Below are 27417 nucleotides of genomic sequence, written 5' to 3'. Positions count from 1 at the left end.
CAGGTCTGGGTGAGCATTCGCTTTTAGATAGAATGCATCTTTTGTTCCCACACTTTAATTTTTGCAATTTTACGTGTCTAAAACATGCATGGGCAACTTATAACACACCAAAGACACAGAAAAACACGTATTCGTGCCATATGACCCCTTTAATTAATACATTCTGTACTATAGAAAGTTTGATGGCATATGTAGGTTAACAGCTATTACTTACTGATTTGATATTTTCCAATAATTGGTTTAAACAAACAAAAAGGCACCTGTTCCACACTCACCTGACTAACACCTACTGTAACTTAAGCTATTTTAGGAAATTGTTCTTTTATAATAAAATTGTTCATCTTTCTAGCTTTAACACTGATCCTACTTTGTATATGTGGTTTTGTATATCATGTCAGTATACTAACAATAAATACAATTTTAACTCCGGTCTTAAAAGTTGAATAGATGAAATGTTGGAGGTGTTTGACCCCTTCTGGCCCAAAGTCCTGGGGCCCAAAGTGGGCATTGTAATGTGCATATAAATAATTGAAATATTGACTTGTACAAAAATTAAGTTGTGTAAATATCTGCACAACTTTTACATGAGGCCCCTGGCTCGCACTGGTCTGACAAAAAATATATATATTGTCCCAGGCCCTTTGGTAAGGGGGTGCCCACCAAGGCCCTCTATGGCATAGCTCACTTATAAGGCCAATGAGAGAGGGAGCCCACCCACAAATTTTGTTTCTGTCCTGTGAAATGTGATGGCACGGACTAAATGTAACAAAACATGTCTTTAGTTTTGTTTTTAATAAATCATCTGCACACTTACATATTGCAATTTTATGATCATGTCTTTTGTAAAAGCAGTACTGGTCAAAAGGAAAATTAACTGTGAATCATGAAATACTCTGAACCATGAATGCTTGCGACATGTAGCCTACACGAAAGCAGCTCTTAAGTAATAAGGGGAGTCGCCGCTTACAATAATGAATGATGAGCAAGCGGCCTAATGGTGTAGATTACTATGACATTTTTGATAATTTAAACGACAAATGTTGGGACTTGTTGACAAAACTATCGTTTCTTTGATTTTTTTCGAGGCGCAAATGCGCACATAATGGGGCGGTACCAACGTTTGGAAATTCTGTTGGGCGGGTCTATATCCTGATTGATTGGAGAGATGTCCAATCACCATCCATTTGCCTGTCGTCACTGTTTAAGTATTTGCGTGTTTCCGCTTCTCTACAGTTCTTTGTGATAATGTCGTCTGAACATGAAGATAGGTAAGAGGACCATGTGGTTAAGAAAAATGGATGTAGCTATATTTATAATGATCGTTTTTATTTTGTAATATTTATTTAGTGTTTGCTATTCGATAGAGTTTGTTGGGAAATGTAAAGAATTGTATTTTCAACTGCGATCTGAAGCGAATGTTAAAAGCCGGCTTGTTCGTTGTCTGGATGTTCCCGCCTCATTAAAATTAGCTAACGTTACAAGCTATCCCCCAACGGGGATGTGGTAACTTATATTTTAACACTTGTGTTGTTTGTTGAAAGTTATTTTTAATGATGTTAGAGTGTGTGGTCGACGGCCCGTTAGAATGCCGGTTCTCGTGACGCAACGTGTCTCACGCGCTCGATGGTTCCTCGTGTCACCGGCGAATCCATGCGGCACATGGCTTCCCCGCATTTTAACCAAATCCCCTACTTTTTAAGATTTAATGTAATACATTATACTCGTGGTATCCGTTTTATGCGCAATGGTATGGAAAACCGCAAGCAATGGTTTTTTTAGTAGATATGCGCCACCTACGTGACATTATTAAAATGTAGGCCTATGGCCTTCCCTGGGCGAGACAAAAGGCTGGACTGGCAGAGTAGGCCCAAGTCTTATCTTTAAATACGACACTCTTTAAATACGACACTCGCAAAATAGTAAGTTACAACATTTTTTTTTGTCGATAAAGATAACAAAATTCTAAAGTGCCATTTGATATAGTACGGTGTCAAGTAAAAATAGAAATATCGTCATGGATTCGTATACAGCGTGTTAACGAAAAATCTCATTTTTAACTTTTTTTTAAAAATCACGTCAGATATTGTAATAAGCGGTTATTGTTTGACATTTGTGAATTAGCGGAGCCACGTTGTTAATGGCGCTTGAGGAAATTGCTATCTCTTTGTCGTTTTTCCGAGGCTAACGTTACGCTGTCGTCGTTCATTTCTTTTAGGGTTAAAATGTACTAATATTGTAATCTGAAGGAGCCTCTATTCATGTCTTTTTACACCCAACGATAGCCCTAAAGAGTTCCAGAGTATAATGCGTAGTATGTGAAGCCCTACTCTGTATAGGGGGATGGGTTACCCGGAGTTTTACTGGAAGGCTATTATATGCGCTCCCTATTCAATGTGAATTTGCGCATTGCTTCCTTGTTTGAGTCAGCAAAGTAGTATCTGTTATATGAATTTAATTATATCAAAGCAATTCTAATTGTAACATTTTTATTTCAGACCCAGAGACAATGGCCCAGAGGGTATGGAGCCAGATGGAGTCATTGAGGTTGGTACCAATAAGCGTCATATCACCACAAATTTAAGATAATGTTTTGGGCATCACCTTGGCATGTTGGCAGTCAGACTGACTTTAAAGAAAAAAACTGAATACACAGCTTGCGTGGGAACACAAAGTTCTTTGACTAAATGTTAACCCATGTCAACTATATATACATGTCTTTACAGAGTAACTGGAAGGAGATTGTTGATAGTTTTGATGATATGAACCTGCGAGAGGCTCTTCTCAGAGGAATCTATGCTTATGGTTTTGAGAAACCATCAGCCATTCAGCAGAGAGCAATTCTCCCTTGTATCAAGGGTATGTATGATTGTATGGCATATCTGATTTAGTCATAAAAATACTAGATCACTATCCACACCCTTATCAACTGGGCAAGGCAGTGTCTGCTGGTGATACTCTGACCTATATCTGTTAAGGGTAAACTAAAAAAACCCACGTTCATCACAGTCTGCTCAGCACAGTGAGACAATGACTGTTTCATGCTATGGGCACAAATGGCCTCAATACTTTCCTTGAGATTGTTTTTGTCACAGGCGCCATTAAATTGTGTTTTCTTTATGTAGGGTATGACGTCATTGCACAGGCTCAGTCTGGCACAGGAAAGACTGCCACCTTTGCCATCTCCATTCTGCAACAAGTTGATGTGGAGCTGAAGGCTACACAAGCTATGGTGCTGGCTCCTACCAGAGAGCTAGCCCAACAGGTGAGATGAATAACTCATTCAGCCTTCAATTGCGACATAGACAAAAGAAATAAGTCCAAACAAGTATGCCCCCTATCAACTGGGCAAGGCGGTGTCTGTCAGTGGCACAAAGTCCTATATCTGTTAGGGGAAGAGGAAATGAAGGCCATATTCATCACAGTCTTCTCAATATAATGAGAAAAGGCTGTTTCATGCTATGGGCACAGATTCCTAATGTTAGAGCTCATTTTACAACATGACTCGCCTGTCACTTTGATCCTAGTTATATGGCTAGGATTAGAATGGATTTTTATTTTGTTCGTTTTAAACTGTCCTCAGATTCAGAAGGTGGTCCTGGCTCTTGGAGACTACATGGGTGCTACCTGCCATGCTTGCATTGGTGGGACCAACGTCCGCAATGACGTTCAAAAGCTTCAGGCTGATGTACCACACATAGTAGTTGGGACACCCGGACGTGTTTTTGACATGCTCAATCGCAGATATCTCTGTAAGTACACATCAGACATTTAAACTGCAATCTGTTTCCTTGTGCTTATGGCCTGAATTGTATTGGCCCATGTATTTTTAGAGATTATTAGCTTTTAATACTTTGTAGCCTAAATGTGTCTTAAAGCTTGAACTAGTATAGTATGTCTTGAATGCAGTGTCATGTTAAATGATCATTCCACATTTAAATGCTGCCTTCTCTCCCTATCAGCTCCCAAGTATATAAAGATGTTTGCGCTAGACGAGGCAGATGAAATGTTAAGCCGTGGTTTCAAGGATCAAATCTATGAGATCTTTCAAAAGTTGGGCACAGACACTCAGGTAAAGTAATCCTACATCTTTTTGGCTTTAGATTTTCCCCCATAGAAGAGCCATATTAATGTGCTTCCTGCTTCAAGTCAAATGTTTTGCCAAAGCCCCTCTTCCACCAGCTTTCTGTGCTGTGATGGGAATCATAGTCTTTGGTAGATAATTGTAACTGCTCTCCACAGTGATTGGCTCATTTGGTGCCTCTTCATAACTTTAAAGCAGTTTACATCCCTTGAACAGTTTGAGTAATGTTATTTTATCACCACATGATTCACAACGACAATCGTCAGATTGTAATGTCATGTTTTACCTTTTTCTAGGTGATTCTTTTGTCTGCCACAATGCCCCAGGAAGTGCTTGAGGTGACTACAAAGTTCATGAGAGATCCTATTCGTATCCTGGTCAAGAAAGAAGAGCTGACCCTTGAGGGTATTCGCCAGTTCTACATTAATGTTGAGAAAGAGGTAAGGTTTATGGCATCTGGTAGAGTCCTGCCTGTAAATTCTGAAGTTATATTTAATTTGGATAGGGTGTCTCCTGTTTGCCTGTTTTGTGATGATTCCCATGCGTGTCAACTGATCCTAGACCCCCTGCAGTTCTCAATGTCTGTTTGGCGTTTTGCTTTGCAGTACATTTGAGTCTGTAAGACTTCAGGAATATGATCATGACTGTCAAATCTGAAAACAGCAGCATCTAGTGGTGTACTTAAATGTTTTGTGACTCTGCTTTCGGTTTTTATTAATTTTTCTTTCTTTTAGGAGTGGAAATTGGACACACTGTGTGATCTCTATGAAACTCTGACAATTACCCAGGCTGTGATATTCATTAACACTCGCCGGAAGGTGGACTGGTTGACTGAGAAAATGCACGCAAGAGACTTCACAGTTTCTGCACTGGTAGGTGTTACGCAGGCTTTTGGGAAATTGTTGATAGTGTTTCAACAGCAGTTTATAAGGTTTTTCTTTCAATAGCACGGTGACATGGAGCAAAAAGAGAGGGATGTTATTATGAAAGAATTCCGTTCTGGTTCTAGCAGAGTCCTCATCACTACTGACCTGCTGGTAAGCGAACATTTTTGTACAGCTTTGCATGCAGTTCTGAGCGTGCACCAAAGACCTCTCTTCCAACAGCTTTCTCTGCTGTCATGGGAATCATGTTCTTTGGGAGATTATTCTAACTGTTCTCCACAGTGTATGGGTTGCTTTGTCCCTTAGCCCTACTTTAAAACAGTTTACATTTATATACTAGCTTCTGTTCGAACTTTCGATCTTTTGTGGGCTCTTAAACAGTTTCTATCTTTCCTGTCAGGCAAGAGGCATTGATGTACAGCAGGTTTCTTTGGTCATCAACTATGATCTTCCAACCAACAGGGAGAACTATATCCACCGGTAAGCTTCACCAAACTTGTATCTTTGATGCAACTTGACTGATTTGTGTGGTTGTGATGTGATGACACATTTTTTATTTGTGTAGTATTGGACGTGGCGGCCGCTTTGGCAGAAAGGGCGTCGCTATCAACATGATCACCGAAGATGACAAGCGCACACTCCGAGACATTGAGACCTTCTACAATACTACTGTTGAGGAAATGCCCATGAACGTTGCTGATCTGATCTGAGACCCCTGCCTGTTTCCACTCCTTACCTTCCCATTTTATTTCCTTTTTTCTCCTTCCAACCCACAACCTTTGTGCAACCCCCTTCACAAACCAAGTACTGTCACTTTTGAGGACAATATTTCTGTCATTCAGTATAACATTTTGGCCACTTGTCTGTGAACTATACGAGTTCACTAAGTTTCTCTCAATGCCCATCTAACTAAATGTTGTACATTTTCTCTGAACAGTACCATCTATTAGCAAAGAGGACTATTTACAGGGCTTATTTGCATGTTATGGTATAAATGTTAATGCACTGACTGGCATAATGGTTCAGAGACATGTCTTGCTTTGAGTGTTGATTTAATATCGAGATGTGACTGTTTATCATCCAAGTTTGGGCAAGGCATATGAAGTAGAGCGGCTTGGCTTTTATATTGTGGATTTTAACTTGATTCCAATTATAAGATTGCTGCCATTCCCTTTCTAGAAATATGTGAGTGAAGAACACAAGATCTGTTTGATATGAACATGCTTCAGTTCTGTGTGCCGTTGGTAAAGGAACACGGATTTGATTGTAGAATTGCAAAAATGTATTCAAGCAACCTTCTCCCGTTGTCCAATACTTCTGTTACATCTCTTGTATTGTCCTGTGTGTGTGTGTGTGTGTGTGTGTGTAGCATTTTCAAAATAAGCTTTACTCTGGTGGGTTAGATGGCTAAAGGCATTATAGAAATTGTTTGATGGTTATGGCTCACCAGTGTATTTGCTCATTTTCTCTGCATCAAAGTCCTTGATGTGTGGGAGGGTTGCTCCCAAAACCTACCTCGCCAAAATATGTTGGAGGGGTCTAAAATGTAAAGGACCAAACTGCAGTAGTAGTGTATAGATATCAATGTCTTTGTATTGTTCAGAATGCTTAATGTCTTCTGTTGGGTGGGTTTGGATGTGGGTTTACATTGGTCAGTGCTATTTTTTTAAACAAATTTATTACAAATGTGATAATTATTAACCTTTTTGAGACAGAAGCCATGTATTAAATCTTTTCTACATCGGACTCTGTATAGTATTTATTTTAATGGTCTGAAATAAAGGTATTTCCCATTTTTAACATGCTAAAATGTCTCTTATTGGTTTAGTTTTTTGGAAGTTGAAAGCTCAAAGCATGCTTTCTGAAATGTAAATCTGTCTTTATGCAGGAAAACAGCATAAAGATGATTACAATTGATTGACATGTGTCAAACTACTGTCACCTGTCACTGGTCATCCCTGTTTTTGAAGTGCAAAGGTTATGTTGTAGGGTAAGAAAAAAAACTAGTGCTTGTTTAGTAAATCCAGACTAAATCCAAATGTTTTGAACAGTTTAAATCTCACTTTTGTGTTCTGTTGAAAATACTGTTTATTATGAAGTCCAATTTGTCAAAGTGGGGTCACAATGTAAAGGAGTCATTCTAATGGGTGATGTTTCTGTCCCCATGCCGTTATATGTATAATAACTTAAAACATTTTATTAAGCAAACTGTAAATTTAAAATGTACATTTAAAAACATAAATAAAAATGCCTAGAACGCACAAAATATAGCATTTGTTATGTCTTCTATCATTATAACTTACTCTGGAATATGACGGTTAAATCCTGTAAATATCTTAAATTGTATTTGCGTTTGTGTAATTCCATATTCTAGCCATGCTTTATAATTATTTTCTTAAGAAATCTGTAGTATTTTATTACACATTTGAAATCATGCCCTCAGGTTTTTACTCGGTCCTGTAACCCACCCCATCCTAACCAAACGCGACGCGATGAGATTCCTGCGATAAGCAATTTGTTTGTCCATGCCGAACGCGAAAAAGGGGCGGAAGCAACAATCACAAAACAGCCAATCAGAACAGCTTTTCTCTGTCACGCAGCATCGCACGCTGCAGCTAAAGAGTGCACAAAGAGAGATGCGTCCTGTTCTCATGACTTTAGTGATGCCTCACCAGACCCTGTGCTATAATTTTAGAATCTAAACGTATGTAATCAAACGTATATAGCCTGTACTCAGGGCCGGCCCAGCCTCTGTTGGTGCCCTAGGCAAGATTTAAGATTGCGCCACTTCTATACAAAATTAATTATTTTTAATTATTTTATTTTAAAGCAATATTCATATTTATTTTAATATAAAATGAATTGTGATTAACATAAATGGTAAGTAAATAGATTTTTATTGACAGAAGAATAAACATTTAACTATCTTCAGGCTAACAATATTCTTGTCTCATCACAGAAGTATAGCGCGGCTCCGTCTTTAGATATAACAATCAAAAGCCCTGAGTTTCAGTCCTTATCATGGTCTGTTGATTTAGATGTGTCAAATCAATCGAAAATCACGAAAATATAAGTTTACTATCAAATCAAAGTTTTTAAATAAAAAAAATGTAAATAAATAAATAAACCGCTAAACTATCGTGTTAGTGGGTGAGGTAAAACGAAATGACCGTTAATTTTTAAATGACGGGAGTGCGCGGCAGGCTGGAGAGCACACACATACAGTAACAGACAACCACACAAAAGAAATACACATGGATATATATGATTGTATTTTCATTTAGCTTAACTAGTTTATTATTTTCATCCATTAAAGGGCACATTTATTAATTTAATTTGGTCAGTATAACATGTGTTAATGTGATCTTATAATTTCTGTATTGCACATGTCACTGACGTTTACCAGTTTTCTGGTTGCAAAAAAATAACCAATAAATAACCATCAGGGAATGTTACTTTCTGGTTATTTTCTGGTTGCAAAAAAACAACCAATAAATAACCATCAGGGAACGTTACTTTCTGGTTATTTTCTGGTTGCAAAAAAATAACCACTAAATAACCATCAGGGAACGTTGTTTTCTGGTTATTTTCTGGTTGCAAAAAACAACCAATAAATAACCATCAGGGAACGTTACTTTCTGGTTATTTTCTGGTTGCAAAAAAATTACCAAAAAATAACCATCGGGAACGTTATTGTCTGGTTATAAAAAACCCAGCCTGCAACGTTCTGGAAACGTTATTTTCTGGTTGAAAAAATAAAACCTGAAAAGAACGTTCTTAGAACGTTTTTGGTTCCCAAAAAATAACCAAAAGGGAACCAAAAACTAACGTTAGGGGAACGTTCTGTGTTTGCTGGGTTCTAACCAGCGAGAAGTACAAAATGGGAAGCAGGCACTCTAACCACGAGGTCACAGAGAGTAAAAGGGAGTTTCCACGCGAATTAAGTTATTTGTGCGAGTAAATTACATACCAAGTCAATGCAAAGAAATAGACGCAAACTCGCGGCAGGCGATGTGAATGACGCGAAACGGGCTGCGAACGTGCGTAAATCGCGTCTTCCATGCAAGTTGAAAAAATTCAACGAGAAATTTGCCTTGCGCGAAAATAATGAACTATTCCCGCGAGTAATAAAGAGCAAGGAACGCGATTCATCGCGTTTGGTCTGAACACAACACAACATAATGTAAATTGTAGTCTGGGAGTGAGATTCGCTGCACAGATCACACTTTGACATAATTAATAACGCGTTAAAATGATGAATTACAATTAAAATCTTCACTCATTTTGCTGCCCCTAGCATTTACCGATCCGCCTATGCCCAGGGCCGGTGTTGTACAGAAATTCGAATCCCCATGAGATTACGACTCCCCTACTTCTGATTGGTTCATTCACATAGGATGCTGCTTTGTGATTGGACCCTAGCTCTAAATCCCGCCCCGTCCCCACACCTAATCCTAACCCTAACCTTCGTAGGGGAAAACAGGGGCGTCGTAATCTCACGGGGAGTAGGATTTTGATACAACACCGGCCCTGCAGACCTGGAGCACGCCGAGTCTGCAGACCTGGAGCAGGCAGTTTTAAAGGCCAAGCAGTTTTGCGCTCCAGGCAGTTTTACGCCCTGTTGTTCCTTATTTGTCCAGTAGGGGCAGTTGAACGACAAAATAAAATATTTGTAACCGAATCAAACTGTTAAACAAAAATGTAATTATGTATGTGTAAGATTAAAAGTAAATAAATAAACTAAACTGAAACTGGAAGTGCTTCTGGACCAGTGAAAATTAACAAAAAGTGTAGTAACCTTTGTTGTTGTTGTTGTTGTTATATTGGTGACTTTTGGCAAAACCAATTTTACTACAGAAACCATGGCTTAACTAACGATATGCAGAAAAGGTTAAATATTTGTACATATCTACTAACAGTCTTAATAGCTTACAGGAGACAATTGATTTGCAATTGCAACTGCAATTTAGTGTTTTTGTGAACTGAAAAATTAATAATAATACAGTTGGATCAGATGTACAGTACAGCAATAATATATAGGCCTAATCTATTGTGGCCTAGTAATATACAAATATACAGAAGACTTGAGTGTTTGTTGTGAATGTATAGGCATGTATAAAGTTACATTCAAATATTAACCATATTTAGCCCATCACATGAACCATCAATTAAATATCTGCTGTGCATTTAGAACAGTGTCCTGCATATGATTTAATGAATAAAAACACAATTCACCGCTTTAAGAAATTTCTAAGGTCTTTTATCTTCTAAGAAATAAGTGACAAGTTTCTTGTGAACAACATTATTTATTAAGACCATTATCAAAAACAGGATTGATGATCATTATGGATGGCTCTCGATAATGACTCCTATGGGTTGCCACTCTTCTTCAAAATGTTCTTAATCTTCCTGTCAAACTGCTCACACTCACTGATAAAAGAAAGTTTGAAGTTGTAGACAAAATTGTTATTGGAAATAATGGCAGGATGTCATGCTTGACCATTTCTCCTTTATAGCATCCTTACATACCTTATGTCAATGACAGGCCCTTGTAGAAATTCCTCCTCAGCCTCCAGCATGGTGAGATTTTCCAAACCAGCAAGGGAACAGATGATGGACTATCAAAGAAAGAGTTAAGTCAAGATGGGTCACACCCCAAACAAGTTTCATTTCGGTATCAAAATTATTTTTTGCACAACAAAACTGAGTGTCCTTTCTACATTAACCAAAACAATTTTTTACAAAATTACAAAAATAAATCTGAGGAGCACAGCTAACACAGGACCCACCTCTGGAAAAGGACATCCATAATAAACTTGATTGTGTCACTGTGAGTCTGTGAGGGTGTCCTGTCCAGAAATTAAGTGAGGTGAAAGTAGGTCATCAGTTTGGTCCTGATTGTCAACGTATACAGGCACAAGAATGGTCTTGGCAGAAGGATTGCAAAATATGTAAAGCCACTTTGATTTCTTTTGGCCACTGATGATGGACTGTGCAAAGAAAATTGAGTATTTTGAACATTGCCACATATATCTCTGTAAGTCATTTATGTATTTATTAGACAAGCTATGGTTAAAAGTGTAGTAAATATGTAAAAGGCATTCTTGAACACATTTTTATTATTTCCAAGTATTATTACAGATGAGATCAATAACATCACAACATAATAGGCCTAATTAGCCAGCCAACAATTGCTATTAAGAAAACAAGATACACGATTAATTGAACACAAACAATCACAACCATGATAAAACCCACATTAGGTGCACATAAATTTTAATCAGGATCATTAAACTATTTTAACAAAAATGTATTTTATATGTACATTACATAATATGATTTTTTTTATTCCATATGGGAATAAAGTTTTCAATTTGAGTGAACATGTTTGTGGTTGTTGGTGCTCAATTATTGATCTTTTGTTTTCTTATACACAGCTTGGTACTTCCTGTTTCCTTTTCTGCCAGTATGTCCTACGAAGGATGTCTCGTTTAATTCTAAATTGAGAATCCTCCGTATACCGCACCAAGCTATGTCTCGTTTCGTAAAGCTGCGTCCTTGTGTCCTCCAGAGGTCTCATCCTCTAAAGGGTGCGGTAGGATTCTCAATTTAGAATTAAACGAGACATCCTTCGTAGGACATACTGGCAGAAAAGGAAACAGGAAGTACCACATTGCTATGACAACACGTTCCACTCGCACACCTGTCAAATTAATTAAAATGATTTCTACATGATTTAAGAGGTAAAAAGTTTTGAAGCCCCTGGTCGTCTGGAAAATAGTTCGTAGGTAATAAACGTTTAATTCTCCGCGATTTAAAAATGAATTATATCCCAACAAACACTTGGACGTTTAATGACCATTGAAAAGACGTCAGTCCGACACGTCCCGTCACGGTTGAAAAATAGTTCCAAAATGAAAGTTGAACGGACGTCTTTGACGTCACCTAGCCGTGATTTCCACGTCTTTTCTGCTCGTCCCTGGACGTCCAAATCTGTCATCTTCTGGACGTTTATTATTAAATGTGTATCTGCTTATTGTAAGCGTTATATAAGCCTGCGTTTAATATAATCACACACCCATTGTGTAACATCGTGTAAGGCAAGCAATTATGTCTTAATGTTTACGTGTCTGAAATTGACAGTTTCTAAAAAGGTCCAAAATCGGTCCTGTCTGACCTGAACGTCTATAAAACGTTTTAATCACGGGTACATCACAAACAACAACACATTATTTGTGGACTTAGGCAAAAAAAGTGTTTTAATTTATCACAGGATATTTTATAGTGAACATCGCATTTTTTAATTGTCTTCCATTTGTTAAACAGCTACTATTCAAACAAGAAAATAAAAATAGTAGAATGTCAATAGCAATGGAGTTTTACATTAATGTTAAGCAGCCATTAATCAAACATGAAAAGAACAAAAGTACAGTATTATAGTAAAGACATATGTAACTACTTTCCATTTTTTCAAAATGTTTACTCTCTTTTTCTTGGTCCCGACCACCAGCCCTTCCAGCAGTATGATTCATGTGTTCCACCATTGATGAAGTCATAGCTATGGCATTGGCACTACCTATTATTTCCTAACAGTCTTGCATTAGGCTACTGTTAAACAGCCATAAAACAAGTAAACAGCAAAATACTGGATTATGGTTAACATGTGTAAGGTGAAAGCTTTTTGTGGCTCATTTTTTATATCCACCACCCCCAGCGTGCTTCAGGTGTTCCGCCACTGCTGCATCAAAGTCTGAATCTGTTGCATTTGGGCTACACCTGTTCAAAGCATCTCTCAAAGAGTGAGAGAAGAGAATATGAATATTAAAAAGGAGAAAAAAATCAAAGGCAAAATTTGAGGTAATGACATGAACTTATTTTGCAAAAGTCAGATTATCCTACAACTAAATTTAAAATACATACAAGATTGTAATTAACATGTATTACACTTTATTTTTCTCTAGAATAATCTTATGTCAATAAAAGTTACTAATAACACTAGAATAAACTTTTTTAAGGGTAGCAAAAGCACCCGAAGAGTATTGCATTCCATGCTGTTCGGTTTGAAAGATGAACTTCAGCAAATAGCTGGCATTCTGGATCATGGCAAGTCTACATCTTCTATTAAAGAGTCTAGATTGTGACAAGGAATTAGTAAAAAAACAGCATTTTCCCCCTCCGTCTTCAATGCCACTGTGGTGCCCTTGAGAAAGACCCTGTAAACTTTGTGAAAGTGGCATTTCTGGTAAAACCTGATGTTCTTACAGAGAAGTCCACTAAATAGGGAAAAAAATGACATAAATAAATAATAGACAAGGAACAAGAGATTTTTGCAATGTCATAAGGCCAAAATTACCTTGAATTACATAGTGTAGCTTTGAATGGCTTCTTTTCAAGTTGATCACCACCCCTCATACTGAATTTCACCATTAAGTCATTTAACGTGATTCTGTAAAATAAATTACTCAGGATTACTTCACCTCAGAAAAATTACAGTTTGTTTTCAGATTTGTTGCTGTCACTAAGGCATCTTTACACAGGCGAGTTAAGGTGTCTCTGTGGCGGACTAAATTTCTGTGTAAAGATGCAATGCCGCATGAAAGCCGATCTAAAATATGCCGGCTCTGACCCTCCTCAGACCCTAGTATCAAAGGCGACTCTGATGCGGCTCAGGTTAAGTGTAAATGAAGGCGCATTAAAGCCGCTCTAAACTACATCATTCATTGCCATTTCAGCAGAAAGCAAGAGAGTGAAGATGAAGCCAAAAACACACAGCGACATTTGTTTTAGGATAATAATAACAATGCAGATTTTTTAAATAATTCAAACATACATTTTTTGTTTCATTTCTTCATAAAATTATTTATTGAGGACAAATGTTGAGTGTTTTTGATTCAATAAAATGAATTATTTTTTATTACAGAGAACGGAAACATACAAAAGAATAAGCACATCACATATCAACCACAAAAATAAAATGAAAACAAATCACACAAAAAATTAACATACAACAAACATAAATAAAGTAAAGATAAGAGGGCAATCAAGAGATCAAAGGCAGAGCAAATCTTAGTAGATACTGAAATTACATTTTAAAAAATCCATTTCTTTTAGTAAAACAGAAGACAGGTTTACAGTTTACAGAAAATTTGCATTTGTGAATGTGAAATTTGCATAGGAAAAAAATTAAATTAATAACAAAACAGATATTTTCGTTTGTGGGGTCAGAGTCATAATACAGTGTATACCAAATATATAGTGCATCCGGAAAGTATTCACAGCGCTTCACTTTTTCCACAATGTGGAATATCAAATAACAAAGCCTTATTCCAAAATGGTTTAAATTCATTATTTTCCTCAAAATTCTACCCCATAATGACAACGTGAAAGTTTGTTTGAAATCTTTGCAAATTTATTAAAAATAAAAACGAAAAAAGCACATGTACATAAGTATTCACAGCCTTTGCTCAATACTTGGTGCCAAAGGTGCTTCAACAAATTACAGCCTCAAGTCTTTTTGAGTATGATGCTACAAGCTTGTCACGCCTATTTTTGGGCAGTTTCTCCCATTCTTCTTTGCAGGACCTCTCAAGCTCCATCGGGTTGGATGGGGAGCGTCGGTGCACAGCCATTTTCAGACCTCTCCAGAGATGTTCAGTCGGGTTCAAGTCTGGGCTCCGGCTGGGCCACGCAAGGACATTCACAGAGTTGTCCTGTAGCCACTCCTTTGTTATCTTGGCTGTGTGCTTAGGGTCATTGTCCTGTTGGAAGATGAACAATTCGCCCCAGTCTGAGAACCTGCTAGAGCGCTCTGGACTTCATCGAGGATGTCTCTGTACATTGCTGCATTCAGTTTTCCCTCGATCCTGACTAGTCTCACAGTTCGTGCCGCTGAAAAACATCCCCACAGCATGATGCTGCCACCACCATGCTTCACTGTAGGGATGGCATTTGCCAGGTGATGAGCGGTGCCTGGTTTCCTCCAGACACGACGCTTGCCATTCAGGCCAAAGAGTTCAATCTTTGTTTCATCAGACCAGAGAATTTTGTTTCTCATGGTCAGAGTCCTTCAGGTGCCTTTTGGCAAACTCCATGTGGGCTGTCATGTGCCTTTTACTGAGGAGTGGCTTCCGTCTGGCCACTCTGCCATACAGGCCTGGTTGGTGGAGTGCTGCAGAGATGGTTGTTCTTCTGGAAGGTTCTCCTCTCTCCACAGAGACATGCTGGAGCACTGTCAGAGTGACCATCGGATTCTTGGTCACCTCCCTAACTAAGGCCCTTCTCCCCCGATCGCTCAGTTTGGCCGGGCGGCCAGCTCTAGGACGAGTCCTGGTGGTTCCAAACTTCTTCCATTTACGGATGATGGAGGCCACTGTGCTCATTGGGACCTTCAATGCTGCAGAATTTTTTCTGTACCCTTACCCAGATCTGTGCCTCGATACAATCCTGTCTCGGAGGTCTACAGACAATTCCTTGGACTTCATGGCTTGGTTTGGTTTGTGCTCTGACATGCACTGTTAACTGTGGGACCTTATATAGACAGGTGTGTGACTTTCCAAATCATGTCCAATCAACTGAATTTACCACAGGTGGACTCCAATCAAGTTGTAGAAACATCTCAAGGAAGATCAGTGGAAACAGGATGCACCTGAGCTCAATTTTGAGTGTCATGGCAAAGGCTGTGAATACTTATGTAGATGTGCTGTTTTCGTTTATTAATTTAATAAATTTGCAAAGGGTTCAAATAAACTTCTTTCATGTTGTCATTATGGGGTATTGTTTGTAGAATACTGAGGAAAATAATGAATTTAATCCATTTTGGAATAAGGCTGTAGCATAACAAAATGTGGTAAAAGTGAAGCGCTGTGAATACTTTCCGGATGCACTGTAATGTTTTTATATGTACTGAGAAGCCTGGCAAAATCTTACACTTGACAAACACAACAAATATCATCCCAAAACTTCTGAGTATGGTGACATGACCAGAATAAGTGTACCACAGTTTCTTCAGAGTTTCAACAAAAAGAGCATGTTAGCTCAATGTCAGATTTAAATCTTTGAATAAACTTCTTTACATGGTAGAACCTGTGTATGAGCTTAAAATAAATTTCTTTCACTTTATTTGTGAGAAAGAATTTTTGCTGTAGAGACCAGATTTGTTTCCAATTAAGGTTAAGAAATAAATTATTCCAAAGGAAATGGGGGCTGCGTTCTTTGAAGACTGCATTTTAAGACCAATTGCGTCACAGCAGCATGACTAAAGGCTGGTACAGGGACGGTGCGAGGCCCTCTGGAGTAGAGAATGGCTTTTGCGGAAGTTTTATGATGATTTTCTAAAAAAAAAACTTGCAGTGAGTTTATCGCTATTTCAACGATCGCAACTTTCACACGCAACTGATGGACAGATAATCCGCGCTCTTTGTTGTTAATGTTGTGGATATTTCAACAAAAAGTTTGCATCAATTTAACAGCATTAGATTAAAGAGGGTAAACCTTTACTGTACACATCCATTTGATGTATCCAGATGGGGGAGAGATAACCACGCAGAGATAACCGTGGGCTCTTATTTGATCAGTAATGCCTTTGCGTCTCTTCGTTAGCATTATTAAAAATGGAAAGTTTATCATTCAATCATTCAAATGAACGGTAACTGTTACACTGAAATGGACAAATCAGATGGATTAACAAGGTAACAGTAAATCATTACCCAGCTAACACGTACGTCCTGACAACGTCGCCAGTTCGTCTTGATTTGGTCAGCGTGACATTACTTTGTGACCACGTTCTGAGGACGTCTTGGCAACGTTCCATTTTTTAGAATTTTTTCTTACGTTCCAGAAACGTCCTAGCCACGTCCTCAAATAACGTTGTGAATTAATCCCATGGAGAACGTTGTAGAGACGTGATGTACTGGTCTTCAGATAACATGGACACTGGTCATTTTTGCTTACGTTCCAGAAACGTCTGAGCCACGTCATCAAATAACGTCGTGAATTGATCCCGTTGAGAATGTTGTAGCTACGTGATGTACTCGTACTTTGTTCTGCAAAGAGCGCTCTCATCATTTATACTTTAACGGTCATTTCTTTTTACCCCACTGCCTGATTTTACTTTAGCGGTTTATTAAAATTCTTTCTTTACTTTATACCTTACAGATGTGAGAGTAAACACATATTTTAGTGATTTTCGATCGATTTGGCGCGTTTAAATGAACGGACCGTGATGTTTGTAAGTGTGACTAAAGAAGCTTTTGATTGTTGTTTCTAAAAACGGACAACCTGCTAAATTTATGTGGTAAGAACATAATGTTAAGCCTAAACATAATGTTTATTCATCTCTGTCAATAAATATCTGCTTTAAATCCTCTATATTGTGTTGAAGTCTTGATTATTTATGTCATTTACTTCAGTATCTAAATAAAATATCTGATTGTGATGTACAGTACTGTGTTGAGTTTTATTTATCGTTATACTGTGTATACATATTAAAAAAAAAAATTTCTCTAATTATGCATAAAATGTCATCTTTAACGCACAGATTAAATCACAAATTAATTTAATCCTCCATGTGAGGGATGATAGTTGTTTAGATTAAATTAAATAAAAAGATTTTAACAACGTGACTGTTTGGTCGTTAGGACTTGCTCATCACGTCCCAGAAACGTTTTTGGTATGTGGCTGCGACGAATATGGTAAGTTCCAGGTATGTCTTCAGGAGGTAATCACCATGTCCCAACAACGTCCAATGTTACGTCGTCACGACAAATATGGGAATCACAAAGTTACGTCGCTGGAACGTTATTATGGTACGTCGTGACAACGATTATGGTCCGGTCCAGGTACGTCGTCACAACGTTACTGTGTTAGCTGGGTACCTCCTGGCTCAACTCAGCTGTCACTTTATTTCGACATGTTGAAGTGCGATTCAATTCCTTACAACTCACTGAACAATTCAATATTTATATAATATTCATATATATTATTCAGATGTTCAAACATTTGATATTGACAAAATGACATTCGTTGACGTTTTTTTTTACTTTAAAACCTTTTTAGACAACAAACTTTGTAACGTGGCAGTTCCCAATAAGTTTTAAGAAAAAAATTGCGTGGTTCAATTTAACGAAAAATGTCTAACCCACACCCTAACCATCTAAACTACCTATGATTGTAAAAATCGCCAAAAAAAACACTGTTGCGTGGTGACGTCAGACTCGAAACACCAAGGATTTAGTGAGAGCCGGCTAACGTTAGCTTTCACAAATTTATCGAATGATCCTCTAAGTTTTTTTCTGAAACTCTTCTTTCTTTTTCTTTCTTTTCCTTTTTTCGCCCCCCTGTACTCGTATCAACGAAATCGATCACGCTCTCGTGCTGCAGCCGACATTTTTTATTCTTCCTCAAGGGCTCAGCGTAGTCCAGGTGAATTGCGCTCTCGTTCTGCGTTTTGGGGTAAAACAAAGCTCGAAAACGTTGAGAGACGGTAGTGTTTTCGAACAATCAATAAATAAATTTGTCATAATATGTGATCTGATCTTCATATAAGTCAAGGGTATTGACAAATAAAATGTGTCTAAAATAATAACACAACATTTTTTTGATCTTTCATGTCTTTATTGAGAACAACCAAAAAAAACTCATAGTGCTTGTGGAAAAAGTATGTGAACCCTTGAGTTAATGACCTCAAAAAAGCTAATTGGAGTCAGGTTTTAGCACACCTGGAGTCTCGTTAAGATAATAAGTTTGGAGGTTGACTGATAAAAACCCCTCAAACTTTTGGAGTTTGCGCTGCACAAGAAGAACACGCTTATGTGAGCCATGCCTCGCCAAAAAGTGCTTTTAGAGGATCTACGATCAAGAATTGTTGATTTACATAAAGCTGGCAATGGTTACAAAGTTATTTCAAAGACTATAGAAATTCACCAGTCTACAGTTAGGCAAACAATCTACAAATGGAGACACTTTGGGACTGTTGCTTCTCTACCAAGAAGTGGGCGCCCAGTCAAAATGACACCAAGAGCACAACGAAGACTCATCAATGAGGTAAAGAAACAATCCCGAATGACAGCCAAAGATTTGAAGGCATAATTGGAACTGTTCATGAGTCTACAATACGTAAAACACTGAACAAGCAGGGTATCCACGGCAGGACACCACGAAGGAAGCCACTGCTTACTAAAAAGAACATTGCTGCACGCCTGAAGTTTGCAAAAGAGCACATTGTCACTCCACAGCGGTATTGGCAAAATGTTTTGTGGACTGATGAAGCTAAGATTGAACTATTTGGAAAAAACACACAGCACTACATCTGGCGTCGAAAAGGGCACGGCATATCATCATGAAAACATCATCCCAACTGTAAAGTATGGTGGAGGAAACATCATGATTTGGGCCTGCTTTGCTGCATCAGGGCCTGGCCAGCTTGGAATCATTGAGGGGAAGATGAATTCCCAAGTATATCAGACAATTCTTCAGGATAATGTGAGAATGGCTGTACGTCAGCTGAAACTGTTTAGAAGGTGGGTGATGCAACAGGACAACAACCCAAAACACCGGAGCAAGTCCATAACAGAATGGCTTCAGAAAAACAAAATCCGCCTTTTAGAGTGGCCAAGTCAGAGCCCAGACCTCAACCCAATAGAGATGTATGGATTGACTTGAAGAGGGCCATACACATGAGACGTCCAAAGAATATGACCGAGCTAAAGCAGTTCTGCCAGGAAGAATGGGCTAAAATTCCTCCTCAGTGATGTTCAGGTCTGATCCACACAGCTACAGGAAGCGCCTGGTTGAGGTTATTGCTGGGGGTCAACCAGTTATTAATTCTAAGGATTCACTTATTATGTTTGTCAATACCCTTCCTTGACTTAGATGAAGATCAGATCACATTTTATGACAAATTTATTCAGAAAACCATGAAATTCCAAAAGGTTCACATACTTTTTCTTGCCACTGTATGATGTTGTTCATTAACATTATTGTGTTTTAAAATTGTAAGATTGGTTAATTTAATATGCTGTTTTAATCTACATAAACGTGTCACATTCTCTAAAATAAAATATAATTTTTCTAGTTCCGTATTTGTTTAAAAAAAAGTCATAAACGTCTCTGCTGTGTCCTGCTGCTGTCACCACGCAACATGAGCAGCAGGTGACGCAATTAGGAAATCCTCCGCGAGGCTAGACCGCCCGTCTCATTTCAGTTCGGTTCTTTTGAGGCTGCGTGCTTTGAAAAACAAGTCCTCGTTTTTAAGTCCGCGACCTAAGAAGGTTGTAGCCCCCGAATTGGGACACAGCTATCGTCTCACGAGCACAAGTTAAAACATACAAAAGTGAGTGGGTAAAGGTCCCCAGTTTTTCAGGATGGATAAGACCTGTTTCAGACAAAGCCTTCTGCCGGTCGTGCAAAAAATTATTTGTCTAGATAAATCGCTGTATTTTGTACGTTTGACTCGATAATTTTATTCCAAATACGATATTTTATATATGCATATTTTAGAATCTTTTAGACTGTAAATCTTATTATATTTGTATTGTCATTGTGTTGAATGTCTGTACTAGAAGCTTCCAACACCAAAGAAAATTCCTTGTGTGTGCAAGCACACTTGGCAATAAAGCTCTTCTGATTCTCATAGTTTTGAGCGTCTTGTAAGATAGTTGGACATTTCCAATCTGGCAACACTGCTCACATATGAAAACCTTAAAAAATTCCACAAGACATGTAGAGCAGAAAGTTTTGTCACCTTGGTCTTTTGAAGGCCATATGAATTGCTTTTTTGTATATTTCATGAGAGGATCAATTTCAACATACTGTCATGTTACCTAAATTATTTATTGGAAGTTATGTTTTATGCTAGAAACCTTTGTTACTTTCAGTCTTATTACAAAATGAATCCATCTTCCATTTAAAAACAATGTAAAAAATAAGTCTTCTGAGATTAGATAGACCGTTTGAATAATAAAATGTGTATTAGATTCAGTGTTGAAAAAAGAAAAGAAAAGATTGATTTGACATGTTTCACCCATTCGGTAGAGTGGGTGAAATGTAATGTAAATGTACACCAAAATGTAATGCAAAATGCAAATGTAAAATCCTTGTTAAATCAGGCAACTCTAAGGGGAGGTTTCCCAGAAAGAGTTTAAGCCTAGTCCCAGACTAATTTACAGGCGTCTCAAAAACAATTTGCACTGACATGTCTTCAAATATATCAGTGCGATTATTTTGCCTTAAGATATATGCCATTAATGTTTTTTGTAAAGTATGTTTCTAAAAACAACTTCAATATGCAGTCTATCCCTGGAAACTCCCCCTAAAAGTGCAGCAGGTTGCCAGTGTTGAAAACAATACAAGCCTAAAACATTCCTGCGCCTACTGGTTATATTTACATTGCGGTCTAAGTTTCGTACGTTTTATAAATAAACTTACTTATTACTAACCATATGAATATATTCTGAGCTTCACTGGGAAAAAGTGATTAGGCAACTAACATTTACTTATGCAAAAATGTTCATTCAGGCTATTGCTTGTTTTCATACAGCAATCAGTCATACTTTTTACAATTAATAAATACATATTAAATGAGGTATATAGCTTCTTCGTTGAAGCTACCAATCACCCATATGGCAATGAATTAAGTTGTATAAGGACTCCTGAAATACACAGCACTTCAATCAATTATCAAGAATTGAATAGCTCCTCTAAAGACAATTTCTTAGTGTGTCCACATGAGGGCGTATAAGTACACTTTCTGTTTGCAAAGGAGAAAAAAGACCTTTCAGCTGTGGCACACAAACAGGGGATGAATACCAATCAGATCCAAGCACTGGTCATTTCAATGCGTGAGTTTATTTTAGGAAATGATCTATATTTGAGCCAGTTATCAAAACTCTCAGAAGGCCAGTGTCAGTACAATTCCACGGCTGCAAATTCTGATCACTTCAGCGAGATGGCTCGCCAACATCTCCTGACATATCGCACAAGCCCTCATTCACCTGTCCATCATGCAAAGACTATGTTAATTCCCGCATCATGTAGCCCTGTCCTCCATTCCCTTCATTCAATTCATTGTATCAACCCCCTCTCCTTTACATCCACCATCTTCTTTTCCAGCATTATTCCTCCTATCACAGTCCTCCATTGGAAGTATAACAACCTCTACCCTCCGTCTTGCCAAGGGCCCTACACCTTATGAGAAACGTTTTGATTTTGTGCGCTCAGTGTAGGTGGCCCATCGAACACTTTCACCGTCTGCATGGTAACCCCCCTGCCACTTCCCCCTCTCCCCCCTGCTGAGTGCACAATTGTGGGCTCAGGGATTATGTGAGCAGGAGGCTCGTAAAGGGCCTGCCAGGGTCTTTCTGTGCTGTGACGGATGGCTGGGAGACTGAAGCCTCCATTTACATAAGAAGGGAGAGAATAGAGGCCCCATTCACTCAGTCTGTCAGGGAGAACTCAGGGACAAACTGCACTCTCTCCAAGTTGCCCTCTTCCCCTCTCAGTCTCTCTTTTCTTCTTTATCTTTGCCATTCTCCCTTTTCCTCAAGCTTTTCCTCATCCGTCCTCCTTTATTTGGGCTTTTGTCATTTATTGTGAACTAAGTCTCTTCATTTTTTGAGCCACTAAATTTTCGTTATTGGTTTTCCTAATTCAAATCAAAATGTCATATTTGTCCTGATGAATTGCATTTAAATTTAATTCTTTACAGATTAATACAATACAATCATATATACTCCGAATTGAAAGAATATGTTGCCTGTTGAGTACAAACATTGTGAACCCATCCAACTGGTTATTTAAGCCTGTCCAACATGTCAAAGATATCAGAAGGCTAAAGATTTGTTTGTTAAATCTAAAGTTTGAAAATTCAGTGATGTCTAATGTGTGACATATTCACATGCACGCACGCACACACACACACACACACACACGCACACACAATAAATAACAAAAAAGTCTATACAAAGTATTTATTTTGTTTAGTAAGAGAATTCAAGTTGATTCTGCACTCTCCTGTGCAGGCTCATTCAGGTGGTTGTGTTTGAGGAGCTTAGATCCCAGTTGAATGGGTTGTTATCTTTTGTGTGCTTTGAAAAACAACTGTGTTGTAACTTGTTTTGGTTTTACATATTCAAACTTATAAACACTGGTTTTAAAAAGAGATAAAAATGGTCATGAGCCATACATGTGTATGCAAACATGCAGCAGTATTTGAGATATTGGCGTATGTGTGTGTGTTTTGTTTGTGGGGCACTTACATTTTTTCTCAAATTCTCTTATAAGCTGTCTTGGTCCCGTCACAGACCAGAACACAAATAGGACAAAGGGGAGGAAGAGAATGGAAGAAAGTGTTGGACAACCTCCATAAAGTAGTTTTATGTTTGCACAAAAAAATATGGATTGGTATAAAAGAATGGTGCATCACAATTTTGTGGTTTGATCGGCATAAAGGTGTAACTGTCAGTGACGAACAGAGGCTACTCACATGCTTCACAAAGCACCTGCAAACTCACAGGCGCTCACACCTGTGTCTACAAAACAAGAAAGAAACACAGCATAAAAAACAAGCTTTGCACCCACACCTTTCCTCAAGCAATTACAAACACTGAAAATCCCACACCTATAGAAATCTTTGACATGCAAACATCATAAATTATTATCAAAAGGGAGTAATGCGCACAGTCTCGCTGTACTTCAGGACCTCTGGCCTAAAGACAAGTTCCTAATTATAAACAAAGAGAAGGTAGCCTACTGTAAAAGATGCCACATCATGCGTTCACATTTACCCACATTTACTAGTTTTGCTCTACCAAATCTAAAAAAAAAAAAAATCTCAGCCTTCACTTCCCTTTGTTTTATGACTTCAGAACGATGTAGTTTTTGCAACAACAATAAAAGGAAAAAGAATACAGTTGTAAATTTAAACTAAGTTAGAAGTCTTTAAGTGATTTAATAAAAAGCAGGTCTAAAACAAAACATGTTTTCTTCTTTAAAAAGTAAAAAAATATCTTATGGCCCCAGTCATTTAAAGATGTGATCATTCATAGCAATAGACAATTAACATTGTGCAATAAACTGCATCTCGATTTCGTCTTTTTTTTCTTGCCGTTTAAACTCTTGCAAAAGTTATCTTCTGCGTCAAATGCCACGCCCCTACAATTGTCATGTAAATAAGCAAAGGGAAGCTTTTGAGCATTGATTGGTCAGACGTGGAATACAATTATACAGTTGGTTCCTCGTGGACTACAAGCTAATGCTGCTCAACAAGTGGCGTGTGTGGACAGAGCTGTGAGTTGAGGGACCAACAGCTGTTACTGAGAGGCTTTTCGCGCTCTTTTTACTTTTATCTGTGTACTTTCAGCTTTCTGAACATCATTCAAAGAAATTGTGATGAGTGGTTCGATTCATCGTAGACTTTTTTTCTGACTCCGTCTTTTAGCCGTTTAATTTGGTCAACAATTCCGGCTGTAAACAGACTTCACCTGCGCCTGATCTGTTTGATCTGATTAGGTCTGTTTGGACACTTTTAATTGGCTCCTTTACACACCGAGTAGTTGAAACTCAACGTGCGAAACATGATGTACAGCATGATGGAGCATGAAATGAAAACTGCAGGTCAACCACATTGCCACCAGAACAGTCCGGGAATGTCTTCTCCAGTCAGCGGGGTTGGAAATGCGCACGCCGGATCAAAAACGTCTTGTCCGCAGGGCGAAGACCCCATGGACAAAGTCAAGCGTCCCATGAATGCGTTCATGGTGTGGTCTCGGGGTCAACGAAGAAAGATGGCTCAGGAGAATCCCAAAATGCACAACTCGGAGATAAGCAAACGCCTCGGGGCGGAATGGAAAAGTTTAACGGACGCAGAGAAGCGGCCTTTCATCGATGAGGCCAAACGATTGCGAGCGGTACACATGAAGGACTACCCCGACTACAAATATAAACCCCGGCGCAAGACTAAATCTCTTTTGAAGAAAGACAATCCCATAGGTAAATATCCTCTAGCAGCCGGCAACCTGTTGGCATCCGCCGTGGCACAGGGACAAGGAGGTAGCCCGAGAATGGACAGTTATGGCTGGGGTCACACAGGTGGTTATATGGCCATGCAGGGTGAGACGCTGGGATACCCGCAGCAACTGCACCGCTACGATCTGTCAGCTCTTCAGTATCCCACAGCACAGACGTTCATGAACGGTGCAAGCCCTTACAGGTTTGTGGTTCTTTAACGCACGAGTCTGGTTTTAGTTAACAATAAAAACGTTGTATAGTTTGTCAAACTAACACTTGTTTGTACACCTCTTTTTGCCCGATCTAGAAATCAAACGTTTGCATCTTTATCGTCATTTTTTGCGATACACCAAACTGATTTATTTGTTCACACTGCCCTTTTACCAGACAATAATTGAGACGTTTAAAAAGTAGTATTTAAGACAAAACGCTTATAATACATTTTTATAATGCATTAATATTTTGTGTTTTCCAGTATTACTTATACATAAAACGCCTCTGCATTTGTTACAAGGCTGAAAGTTACAGATAGTTTAAAGAAAACATTTGCTTATCTTTTTTCTTGTCTACAGCCAAATGTCATATAGTGGAAGCCCTCAGCAGCCGAGTCCAGTGATGTCGATGGTTAAACCAGAACCTCTGTCTCATTCTCCTACTGGAGCACCAAATCACCACCGTGGGCCTTTCCAAGGGGACCTGAGGGACATGATTAGCATGTATATACCAGGTAGTGATGCCAGCGACGGCTCAACCCAGAGGGCTTACTCTGGTGTCCAGCAGCACTATCTTGGTGGAACTGTTCCCCTCACTCACATCTGAGGTTTGGACAAACTCATTGAAACAGCTGGACCTTTATGGGACCAATGCGCCACAAGTAGTCTGTATGGATTACTGATGGATGATTAGAACACTTCTGATTATTTGCTACCTCCTTGTTTTGAATGATCTGAAGTTTTAAGATGTAAATTTATTGCCAGTTTAGCTGTTGGAGTCTCCTGTTCTCATTGTTTTTGATGTTGTTATTATGTGGATCTATAACTTCCCAATTTCTCATTATGGGCATTTCACAAATCATCTTTAATACACACTTTAACCAGATATTCTATTACAGCCATCCCCTTTGTTAAAATTAGAATAATAAGTTTTACCAGTGTTCTGTTTGAAACATTGTTTGTCCATGCAGCAGTGAGCATCTGCCTTGGAAAAAAATCTCATTGGGATACAGAACAGGGCAGCATATTGAGCTCTCTGAATACAGGTCAGGCTCTAATAGCCTTGAGAACTTTTCTTTTGTGAACCCTGATGCCCGTTTTATGCGCAGACCTGCTCTGCAAAGGGGGGTAGCCATTTATAAGTTAAGTGTCTTAAAACTGTGAGGATGATATATTGTGGTGTCCGAGTACTTTGGATATCTCAGGATTATCCTTATACAAATGGAGGGGAAATGACAGTTTAGGTCAGCTGTTATGTTGCCTCTGGAAATTAGACATTTGTGGAACTGTTGTGCAAATTTCAAAAGAAGGAATTTTGCCTTAACTCGTATCCACTTATGTTTGTCTACTTTTTGATAAGAGCTTATTTACCACAACAGAGTAAGCATACTTTCTGCTTCGTAAACTGGTCCGCACAAAGAACTTCTTTCAAGACAAGTTTTTTTTTGCCCAGTTTACAGATTGCATAATGCTTTTGTGTTGCTTGGCCTTACCCTGTTGTGGGTCAAACTCAAATGCACTGATTCTTGCTGTCATCAGTAAATGCACTTCGTTAGGATGGGAGGTTGTTTACCTCTAGTCTGTCTCACTCTGCTGCAGCACTGCTTCTGCTAATGGTATGAATGACCCGCATGTTCAACGAAGAACACCTGACTGAGTTTTTTTTTTAAGCAGCAGCATTTTTTTGTACATTGAATTCCTCCTTTTTTTGTCTTTGGTGTTTGTTTTAAAATGGTTGTTTTAATGGTGGTAAAAATACAGTTAGTCTGGCATATTGCTGTGCAAGCTGCAGTTATTCAGTAACTGTTTGTCAAATGATAATTTAAGCTTATAATGGAAAAGTTTACATTGACATGAAAGTGAGTTTGCAGGTTTTTAAGTGGTTTTAATATAGGTTGTAAATCTTTTTTTTTTTTTTGTACAGTGTATAGCCTATTTCTTGGCTCTTATAAGGGCCGTTTTTACATAATAAAAAAGTGATATCATGTCTGGTCTCCGGCTTTCTATCTTACTTTTGTTTTCCTGTAACCTACTGAAGAGTTTATTTGCAAAAACATAAAATTTAATCATGTTTTTGTTTATTTGTGTTTTTTTATTACTTGATCAAAACAACCCAACTGCAGTTTGATATTAATTGGAATGCACAACAAAAAAACATGATTGTTGTTCTTTTTAAAAAACGGAGTTATCTGTTTTTGCCAATGAACTCTTCTATTACTTTCGGAATTAAACGTAGTGA

At 38.3% G+C, this 27417-nt stretch overlaps 2 protein-coding genes and 1 non-coding gene across 3 annotated transcripts; all 3 read left to right on the top strand.

Moving 5' to 3' along the window:
* Positions 1-1186: 1186 nt before the first annotated feature.
* On the top strand, positions 1187-7233 carry eif4a1a (eukaryotic translation initiation factor 4A1A). Its single transcript, XM_057336549.1, has 11 exons — positions 1187-1268; positions 2496-2544; positions 2724-2856; positions 3123-3262; positions 3581-3749; positions 3960-4069; positions 4378-4521; positions 4816-4953; positions 5029-5118; positions 5366-5445; positions 5531-7233. The coding sequence occupies exons 1-11, from the start codon at positions 1246-1248 to the stop codon at positions 5673-5675; spliced, it is 1221 nt and encodes a 406-aa protein (XP_057192532.1). The 5' UTR covers positions 1187-1245; the 3' UTR covers positions 5676-7233.
* On the top strand, positions 4605-4742 carry LOC130563298 (small nucleolar RNA SNORD10). Its single transcript, XR_008964093.1, has one exon. It is a non-coding gene; the product is annotated as a small nucleolar RNA SNORD10 (small nucleolar RNA).
* Positions 7234-24079: 16846 nt separating the features above from the next.
* On the top strand, positions 24080-27165 carry sox19b (SRY-box transcription factor 19b). Its single transcript, XM_057344148.1, has 2 exons — positions 24080-25168; positions 25539-27165. The coding sequence occupies exons 1-2, from the start codon at positions 24534-24536 to the stop codon at positions 25783-25785; spliced, it is 882 nt and encodes a 293-aa protein (XP_057200131.1). The 5' UTR covers positions 24080-24533; the 3' UTR covers positions 25786-27165.
* Positions 27166-27417: the final 252 nt, after the last annotated feature.

Source organism: Triplophysa rosa, linkage group LG1 (genome assembly GCF_024868665.1).
Source record: "Triplophysa rosa linkage group LG1, Trosa_1v2, whole genome shotgun sequence".
In the NCBI taxonomy this organism is placed as follows: Eukaryota; Metazoa; Chordata; class Actinopteri; order Cypriniformes; family Nemacheilidae; genus Triplophysa; species Triplophysa rosa.
This window is presented reverse-complemented; position numbering and strand designations above follow the sequence as displayed.

What these genes read in the sequence shown, in the direction of transcription:
- eif4a1a (XM_057336549.1), top strand. Translation starts at nt 1,246, where the DNA reads ATGTCGTCTGAACATGAAGATAG. An exon ending in AATTCTCCCTTGTATCAAGG is followed by an intron (nt 2,857 to 3,122) that starts GTATGTATGATT and finishes TTCTTTATGTAG; the next exon opens with GGTATGACGTCATTGCACAG. An exon ending in AGGGAGAACTATATCCACCG is followed by an intron (nt 5,446 to 5,530) that starts GTAAGCTTCACC and finishes TTATTTGTGTAG; the next exon opens with TATTGGACGTGGCGGCCGCT.
- sox19b (XM_057344148.1), top strand. Translation starts at nt 24,534, where the DNA reads ATGATGTACAGCATGATGGAGCATGAAATGAAAACTGCAGGTCAACCA. An exon ending in AACGGTGCAAGCCCTTACAG is followed by an intron (nt 25,169 to 25,538) that starts GTTTGTGGTTCT and finishes TCTTGTCTACAG; the next exon opens with CCAAATGTCATATAGTGGAA.